Source organism: Arachis hypogaea, chromosome 16 (genome assembly GCF_003086295.3).
Source record: "Arachis hypogaea cultivar Tifrunner chromosome 16, arahy.Tifrunner.gnm2.J5K5, whole genome shotgun sequence".
NCBI classification, from domain to species: domain Eukaryota; kingdom Viridiplantae; phylum Streptophyta; class Magnoliopsida; order Fabales; family Fabaceae; genus Arachis; species Arachis hypogaea.
The window spans coordinates 147,091,852-147,102,451 of record NC_092051.1 but is presented as its reverse complement, the minus strand read 5'-3'; the positions used below and the strand labels follow the sequence as shown (position 1 = coordinate 147,102,451).

The 10,600-nt window shown below is 28.2% G+C and overlaps 1 protein-coding gene across 1 annotated transcript; it reads left to right on the top strand.

Annotated features, from left to right (window-relative positions):
• Positions 1–1,543: 1,543 nt before the first annotated feature.
• Positions 1,544–2,548, top strand: LOC112805955 (uncharacterized). Its single transcript, XM_025848270.1, has one exon. The coding sequence runs from the start codon at positions 1,544–1,546 to the stop codon at positions 2,546–2,548; it is 1,005 nt and encodes a 334-aa protein (XP_025704055.1).
• The last annotated feature ends 8,052 nt before the right edge of the window (positions 2,549–10,600 follow it).

The window sequence follows — 10,600 nt, the reverse complement described above, 5'->3', positions numbered from 1 at the left end:
TAAATATTTTTTATATCTTTTATGAATCTCAAGGATAAAAATGTCTAAAGAAATATATACTTTTTAACTTTTGAAAATAAAAAACAAAAGAGTTTTGTGAATTCATAATGATCAAATTATATATTTATAAATTTAATTAATATTACATAATTGAATAATTGTTTATCTTACTAATTCTTTACGAAACCTACAATTGGATTAGTAATTTGATTGGCGAAGTACTTATAAAATGTATATTGGTTAATTGATATAATCTTTTATGGATATATAAAAATTTAAAACGTAGATAAGTATGAGGTATTAAATAATAGTTTTTATAATTTTCACAAAATTTGATGTAAATAATTTTATAGTCTATTGCATTTCAAATACCGATCGATAGAATTAATTTCGTAGAAAAAATATGAGTGTTTATAACTTTATTTAGCTGAGATTGATATTATATTGTCAAAGCATTTTTTCTTCAAAATATTTGTTTTGAAATTTTTTACTAGACGTTAATTTTGACAATGAAATTACGTGTTAATAACATTTTCCATTTTGGATTACACGCATGTTTAAGTTAACATATTTTAAGAAAAAGAATTGCATATTTTTGAAAAGAAAAAAAAATAGTTTATTTATTTTAAAAATCTTGTGTTATTCCTAAAATTTAACTAAAATTATATAATTTAAAAAAAAAACAGAATAATGTTGTTTGATTTTTTTTAACAAATCAACTTTTTGTTAGTAATTAAGATTATTAACGAATGCTAATGTACAATATTTTTTAAAAAGTAGCTTGTTACTAAAAGTAAAAAAAAAGTTAAAACATTATAGATTTTAAATAATAAATTATAAATTCTAAACTATAAATATTAAATTGGAATTAATAATATAAAATATAATAAATAAAAATAGTTAGAATTTATCTAATTAACAAAGAAGGTAGTTTTAAAGAATAGTAAAAATTATAGTATAATTAGTATAAAAGTTTTTATCATAAAATTCATTATCTATTAAATACAAAACTAAAGCAATCTCAATTAAGGCTTAGGACACTTTGCTGAGTTGATGTATCTGTTTATTGGACATATTTTGAATACGACACTCATTGATATTCGTCCGACATACGTATTCGTTCGATATACGTGTCTATTGTGTCCAACTGTGACTTAATAAAAAATAAAAAATTTTCTCCGGACACACTAATAATTATATTTTTAATACCCTCTAAACTTTCATCGTACATATTATACAAATATTTCATTGGTTCCTATTATTTCTCTTTAAATATTTCATATTTGAGCCTCTCTATCTTTAAAAAAAAAATAAACAGTGAGGAAGAACCCAACACATGATGATTTGTGTATTCCTGACCTCTTTTTATTTATTAATCTCCCCCTTGCAATCACAAAAAGACTAAGGCAAGGAGTGTAGTGTAATGTAAAATAGCAATATATATGTATTGTATATCACTATATCATAGGAATTAGCTATCACAAAAAAAAAAAAAGCACACAAAAGAAACCAAAGCAAAGATCGTTCCACCACCACCACCACCATGTTTGAGGAATCATTGTCATCATCAACATCTTCCCTCACCAGTTGGTTCACCCCAACCATGTTCTTCCTCCTTCTCCAACTTGTTATTGCCACCATTTACATCATCTCCTCTCTCTCCAACAACAATGACAAGCATCATGAACATCATGAACCACAACAACCACTTGCAAGATCCCCTTCTCTCTTGCATAGACTCAAATCCCTAAACTTTTATAACTACCATGAGCAACAACCACAACAACTTCCACATGAAATCAATAACTACTTATTCCAACAACAACAACCGCTTCCTAGATCTCCTTCTCTATTGCAACGGCTTAAATCCATCAATTTTTACTCTAACCACCCTCATCACACTTCCCAAGAACCTCAACAAACTCAACAAACTCAACAACTTCCCAGATCTCCCTCCTCAGTCATCCAACGCCTCAAATCCATTAACCTTCAAACTTATTTCCCAACTGAAACTTTATCTTCCTATTTTACCCCTGAACAACCAAAGAAAAAAACGCACGTGCCGAAAATACCAAAAGTGAAGAAACAAGAAGAAGAACAACAAGTAGAAGAATATGAAGATGGAGATGTAGTTGGAGAAATAATGTTCCGCAATAACAACAACCATGACGTGGATGAGGATTCTTGCGCTTCCATGGACGAGATTTTCAGCAAGCTGCAGCAAGGGCAAACCGGTAATTTCACAAGAACGCATTCCGACACTAAACCGGCCTCCGGCGAGGTTCCGGTTAAGCTTCCGAGGAAGATGAAGAAGTCGGCGAGCACCAAATCGGCCTTCTCGCACTTCGAGGAGGTCGACATTGTGGAAACCCGCCGTCCGGCCACCGCGAGGGAGAGTGGCGCCGCCGCAGAAGAAGGCGGAGGTGACGGTGGCGTTGATGCAAAGGCGGATGACTTCATTAACCGGTTCAAGCAGCAGCTGAAGCTTCAGAGGCTGGATTCAATAATGAGGTATAAGGAGATGATTGGCAGAGGGACTGCCAAGTAATTAAGAAAACTTATAGGGGGCTAATTGCAATAAGTAATTAGTAATTAATTTTCACTACCTTTTTACTAGTGTAATTTTCATGTTTGTTTAGTGTTACTGCTGTTGCCTATAATTATATATATGTTTTTGTAAAATTGTGTTGTTTAAGTATTGGTTTTCCTTATTTTCTTTTTTTGGCTAATATTTTTGTAGCTATATATTCAACACATTATTATACTTTTGATTTAGTTCTCAAGTTCTTCTAATATAATGAAATTTAATTTAATTATAATTTTCTTTTTATAAGTACTCATTGAGTTTAAAAACATTTTAATTATATGTTTTGAGGACTAAACTTCTTTTTATAAATTTATGATATTTTAGTAACATATTCATGCATTAATAATACAAATTCTAAGTATAGTTTTGATTTGTGAATTGAATCTTGTAGAGTTGAGTGTCTCTTCATGTGGATGTTGAAATGAAGTACATGACATTATAGATTGTTGCTTGTTGGCCCCCCATTATTGGCTTATTGCCATATTGGTTTTAATTCTCCATAACATTAGATAGATATTTTGGTTTGTGGTTGTTTATGTATCATAATCATCAATAATCATTGTAGACCAAAGAAAATTGAAAGAGGCTTGTGTTGAATGCTGATTGGTCATTGATCAATTCCACTTCTAACTTAGTAACTTTAATTAATTTTCCACCTAATTAATAATAGTGCAACATTTTCTGATGAATGGAGTTAGTTTGTTTATGTGCAAACCGCAGAGTGAAAGTATTGTAAAGCATCATTATTCTCATTCCCCCTTCTCATTAATTTGGTTCCCATGGATATCACTTCTATGGAATATTCTAATGGTTTGGTTTGGAAAATGGTCATGAGTCATCACATTATGTAATGAATATATGAATAGTTAGAAAAATATTATGGGGTTTTAACTTTTAACTCATTTTTCTATTAATTTCTTAATTTACAAATAAAAAAGTTTTATATTTGTATTTTTTTTAATATTTTAAGAAAATAACAAAGATATTTAAATTTCTACTCATTTAACTAATAAGAAAGAGAATGAATAAAAGAATAAATTAGAATATTCAAGCATTAATCATTACTCTAACATTAATCTATTAATTTTAGTAATAATGATCTTTTACCTCATATATATATATATATATATATATATATATATATATATATATATATATATATAATTTATTTTCCCCATAGCTAATTTTAAGTATTTCAAAAGTTTTTGTAAGAGAGTTTAAAAAAAATGCCAAATAACTGGACATTTCCTTTCCCATAGTTACGCTTTTTTGTTAACAAAATAGTAGTAATCACTTAAAGGATCAATAATTGACTTATTTTATTAGCAAAAGTAATACAAAAATCAATAGGAAAAAAAAAAAGCAATGTTATATTTTGAATACAAAAAAAAGTATAACAAATTAACATATTGTTTGTATTTTCTAAGTTCAAATGATGAAGTCAAAGTTATATAAAATAAAAGAACAAAAAGAATCAATTCAAAATATAATAATCAACGTTCAAAAATTATTTTATTTCCATGTTAAAAGAAGAGAAAAAAATATAATATTAAGTAAACATTTTTTGAATAATGAGTAAAAAAAAAGGTTAGGGGGTCGGTGAAGGAGATGGGCAAGGTTGAAAGCCGGTTGTGAGTGCAGAGTGCCAGCAATGAAGTATTAAATTCACATTCACTGCATTAATTGCAACGTGCTTATCCCCTATTATTTGGGCTTTTCCCCATTTTCTTTTGTTTTTGACCATATGTGAAGATACCTTTTTTTATCTTATTTTTTAATTATGATTCCAATTGGACAAAACTAATATAGTGTTATCTCTATGTGGGTTCCAATAACAACATTTTCAGACACGATTGTCAAATTCTCCTTTTATTTTTGGTTTGGAGCAAGGTATAGAATCTCGATTTAGTTATTAAATTATTTTGAATTGAAAGTTCATATAAATAAATCAAGCAAATAAGTAAATGACATATTTTTATTGATTTTGATGTACAAGTAGTATTATTCTATTTTATATTATCATTCATCACATAAAGAATGGTGTCTGAAGAAAATCTTATGTTTTGATGAACCAGAAGGGATTACGAGAGGGAGAAAAATAAATTCTTCTCATTAAATTTCCTTAAAAAATATTTATTGAATTATTATACCTTATATACAATATACTCTTTATGTACTCTCACTAAAAAATAATTACAATAGTAAGCCTATTATTGATAAAAAAAATAATTCAAGTAACACTATCCCGCAAGCTAAAATTGTGTAAATCTAACAATCATAACTTGGAAACATTAGCAAGAAAAAGACCCAGTGACAGAGTTTTGGTAAGAAAATCAGCAAGTTGATCTTTGGAACGAACTGGCATAAGACGAATGAGACCAAATAAATGCTTCTCACGAACAATGTGGCAGTTCACTTCAATATGTTTGGTTCTTTCATAAAAGATGGAATTATTGGCGATGTGAATGGCGGACTGGTTGTCACATAATAGAATAATAGACTTTTGAAACGGCAAACCAATGAAATCCATTAAAAAAGATAACCAACTAGCTTCACAAGTGGCAACAACAAGAGACCTATACTCAGCTTCTGCAGAGGACTTGACAACTGTAGTTTGCTTCTTACTCTTTCCGATAATGAGAGAGTTCCCAAGCATGAAGCAATAACCGGAAACGGAGCGACGAGTATCAGCACAGGTAGCCCAGTCAGCGTCGGCAAATCCAGTGAGATGCAGATTAGAAGTAGAGGAGAAGAAGAGACCAGTTGCAGGTCGGTCTTTTAAATATCAGAGTATGCAAAAAACAGCCTGTAGGTGAGAAGTGGTTGCATAGTCCAAAAATTGGCTCATCGGCCGACTCCTTTACCCGAAAAACCCATTTTCAACCCACAGCTTTCTTGTCTTTTAGGAGTTCAGTGAGACACCAAGTTCTGTTATGATCTAGAGCTGTCAATTCATCTTATATTGCCTTTCTCCAACATTCATGTGCAGCCGCTTTCTCATAAGTGCTAGGTTCTTGATTTGAGGTGATGGCTAGAGACAGTGACTTATATTTTAGGGTTAGTTTATCATATGACAAGTGTTGTAAGATATGATATAAAGAGTTAGAGTTGGCAAAGTTGTTAGAGTGAACTGTGTGGGTTGTCATACAATGATAGTCCTTCAAATAAGCAGGCGGTTTCTTGACTCTTTCAGATTTTCTAGTAATGCAGTCATGTGTGATGTCAGAGTATTGTGATGTAGGTGCATTGTTAGTGTGTGGTGTGGTAATGGGTGCAATGGTGTGTGAGAAAATTGGTGAGTGCATTGAACTTGAGAAATGTTTATTTGAATATGTGAGTGTGGTATTTGTAGGTGATTGCAAATGATGTGTGGATGGTGTATCATATTGAAAAAGATCAATGCATTGTGAAGTATAATTGGATACCACAGAAATGTCAGTGCTAGTGAAATGTAGAAATGGAAAATGAGTTTCATAAAAAGTTACATTTATAGATATGAAAATTTTCTTTGATTTTAAATCAATAAGTCGAAAACCCTTTGTTTTTAATTTAAAACTTAGAACAGCTGTTTTCTGGCTCTTGGGTCTAATTTTATTCTTGAATTTGTTAATGTGGAGGCATATGCAAGAGAACCAAATACTCTTAAATATAAAAGGTCAGGTAAGTTACTATACAAAATCTTGTAAGGACTATCATTATCCAGGTTAGTGCTGGGCAGCCTATTAATTAGGTGAATGGCATGAGAAACTGCATATTGCCAAAAATAATGTGAAATTCCTTATTGAAATAGCAGTGTTCTAGCAACACCTAAAATATGTTGGTGTTTTCTCTCTATAATTCCGCTTTGCTCTGGTGTTTCTACACAAAAAATTTGGTGTAAAATTCTAATTGATGCAAAAAAAGATTTTAGAGTGAACTCTGGCCCGTTGTCAGTCCTTATACACTCAACTTGTTTTTCAAATTGTACTCTGACAAAATTCACAAAATTAATAACCAATTGTGATGCTTCAGGTTTGTTTTTCATAAAAAAATCCAAGTGAATAAGCTCTTGCAATCTACCACAGTCAAAAAATACCTATGTCATTCATTGGAAGGGACAGAAATAGGACCCCAGATATCCATATGAACTAAGTCAAAACAATCTTTTATTTCAGTTGTACTAAGATTAAAAGATAATTTCTTTTGTTTTGCAAAATAACATGAATCACAAGGAAGTTTTGAAGCAATACAATCTATAAAAGGATACTTCTTCAGAAAATCAATTTATGTATGAGTATGTGTCCTAATCTAAAATGCTAAATGTTATTGTGCTCACTGTGTGAAGGTGTGGTAGGATGAGTAGTAGTCATAGTTGCCGCCAATGAAGCTTGCTTTGTTGGAAGAGTGGAAATGTGAGAGAATTCTGGTTTTCTACTCATTCTATACACTCAGCAATACCAATCATCTTTGATTTGGATCGATCTTGTATCTCACAACCCTTATCATTGATTAACAGTTGACAATATAAGTTTGAGGTTAACTTTGACACAGAGATCAGTTTAAAATAAAAAGAAGGAATGTATAAAACATTTTTAAAAAAATTTTTTAGAGAATGTAATTGTGCCAATGATGGTGCTAACAGTTTTGGTCCCATTTGGCAATATTATATTGATTGGAGCAATATTTTGAAAACTTGCAAAAATTTTTAAGTCAAAAGTCACATGATCTGTTACACTGGAATCAATGACCCATAGTGCAGATTTTGGAGTGATAATACTTATAATTCTCGCATTAAAATGCAATGCAATGGTTTTACCTGGAGTGAAAGTCTGAATAGAATTACTCAAAATTTGATTTGCATTATGAAGTTGTTGCTGTACACTTTTGTCTTTGATATAATAAGGCAAATCTTTGATCTGGAGTTAACCAGATCTTTATATTCCAGTGTTCTTTTGGAGACAATGGAGCTGGGATTATTTGTCACTGAGTATATCACCATGCCCCTAAGTGATTACGTGATTGATGGTGGTGTTATGTTGCTGCCGTTGATAAAAATGAGAGGAGTACCTATGCTTCTTATAGCATACATCTTTATAGGCTTGTTTGTTACAATGAGAGTAAGCCAATGTAACTCCACGACCTCTACAATCGGAGGATATGTTTACCGTGTTCGTCATTTTGAGAAATCAATGAATCATAGAGTCAGATCTTCTTCCTTCCAACTCGTTGATCGGAACAGCTATGTTCACCAAGAAAAAATATTGCGAAATAGCCTCTCATCAGACTCTATTGGATAAGTTTGAAGGAAGAGGTAAGAATTGGAGAAAGAAAATGTCGAAAGAAAAATTAGGGATAGAAAGAAAATGGCGAAATTGGATTGGATTTCAATTCACAACTTTTTTTAATTGGATTTACAGTCTGTTGCTCTCCACGTTCACCACGTTCAAACTGTTGATGATTTGATGAAAGAGAGAAAAACAAGTACTTCTCATGTTAAAGAGAATGAAAAATTTCCTTAAAAAATATTTATTGAGTTATTACACCTTATACTATGTACTCTTTATGTACTCTCACTAAAAAATACAATGATAAACCTATTATTAAGTTAGAATAATTATATAAATATAAAAAAATAATCTAAATATCGGATGAATATAATTTATTAATATATAGAAGGTATAATCTCAATAGTTGATTTTTTTTATAACAACAAATTTAGTTACTTATTTTATTTTTTTATTAATTAAAATGTGTTTTTAATTATATTTTTTGTAATATAATTAAATATCAATATAATAAAAAGAGATTAATTTTTCATTCCATATAACATGTATAAAATTTTTTATTCATAAATTAAAAAATTAAACGATAAACAACCCGACTTCACATAAAAAATACTGTAATTTTAAAGAACACGATCCTTGCATGTGTTCTAAAATACTATAGCACAAGTGTTGTTATAATTTTACAAAGAACACCATCCAAAATATTGCTATAACAACCTTTAAATTAAAATTAACATTCTGATATCCTTTATTTTTGTTATAGGCCATAATATGTATATTACTAATTTTTACTAATTATTTAATTTTATAATTATTTATTTCATAATCTGAGTATTTTTATTTTTATTTATTTTTATTTTAATTTATTTTTATAATTTTTCTATTTTTACTTTTTTTCTCTCATATTTATATTTTTTATTTTTATTTGTATTTTGATTCACTTATTTATGTTAATTAAAATTATTAACAATTTAAAAAAAATAAAAATTATAAATATAACGATAAAAAAATTGAGTAATAAAATAACTGGCAGTACGTACTCTTTACGTTACAAGTAAATAAAGTTACAAGTAGATAAAAGGGTGATTGTTATTGACAATTAATTTTTAGAAAATACTCTTTAATTTCATAAAAAAAATTAACACTTTATTTTCAATTCAAAAATTATATTATTATTATTTTTTATCTTGCGAATAAATATGGTCACTATCTTAAATTAGCATATGTTTCTTTATTCATTTTCTCTCCAAAATAAAATATCTTAATTAATGAAATAATAAAAGAAGTAATTACAAATTATTATCATTAATAATTTCTAATTCGTGTAGTTTAATTTGTAAACCCAATACTATGTAAACCCAATAATTAATTTTTTATTTAAATAAAAAATCCTGAGGGTATGGAATGTTTCTTCACAATTTGGTTTATTGATTCTTTTCTTTTATATTTATTTAAAGGGAAAAAAATAAATGAGTTTTTGTTAAATGTTACTATAACTAAACCTAACATTCAGAGCAGTAGAGCAGAGTGTATTATTGTGTTTGGTCTCTGTCAAACGCTTACCAAATAAACTGAGTCAAAGGTCAGATAGAAGAAATCACTAATAATAATTTGTTTTAATTACTTTATTATTAAAAGAGAACATCACTATTCACTAATAAGAACACGTATATATAATAATAGAAAAAGTATAGAGAAATAATAAATTTAATAAACAATACAGTTATATATTTAATAATTTATTTATTTATTTATAATTTTTGTAATTTTAATAAAAATATAATATATTTTTATTTTATTAAACTAATTTTAAAATTTATTATTTACAAAAATTATAGTCTACGTAACAAAACTAATAACTATAAATTAAGGAGTCTAATTGAGCATCGGATCCAAATTAGCGAAGTTTAAGGTCATGGTCTGTGTATCCACACATATACCTAGGAAAAATGTGTTTTCATCACATGCTGATGTTGTTTTGTCCTAATCAAGGTAAAATCTTATCTACTTATTTAAAAGTAAGATAAAATATGTTTTATGTATCTCACGTTTTGAGAATTAAAAAAATTAATATTTAATTTTATTTTTAATATTTTTTATTTGTATCAAAATTAATTTAAACATTAACTCGATTTAAGTTATTAGAGAAAATGCAAAATCGAAAATATGCAGAGGTAGTTTTGTTATAAATTAAAAATATTAGAAATAAAACTAAATAAATCGAAAACATTAGAGATAAAATTGAATAAAATTAAATGTTAAAAATATTTTAAAAAAAATTAAATTTTAGAGATAAAAATTAGCAATATCTAATTTGGTTTATAAAACTTTTAATGTTAATTTAAAATAGTCTTTAATTTTTGAATTTATAAATTATAATTTTTTGTTCGTCTTTAATTTAACTGTAATTAATACAGTACTAACATGAAGTGATATAGCAAAAGTGTAGCATCCCCACAATAAAGTAATGTAATTAAATTTTAGTATAAGCATATAAGTGTGAGAAATTATTAATTAAACTTTGTGAAGTTGTGAACTCCCAAACAACAAATTATTATGGGCTTTTGTGTTTGTAGTTAAGTAAGTAACAAACTCCTTGAGAATTATTAAAGCGGAAAAAGAAAAGAATGGTCTTTTGATAATAATAATAATAACAATAATAATAATAATAATAATAATAATAAATGGATAGATAGACAAAAAAAAAAGGATAGATGCAGCCATGATCGAATTTCGATCTTTACAATAT

Bases quoted from the DNA above. Each gene is read 5' to 3' on its own strand.
- LOC112805955 (XM_025848270.1), top strand. From the start codon at position 1,544: ATGTTTGAGGAATCATTGTCATCATCAACATCTTCCCTCACCAGTTGG.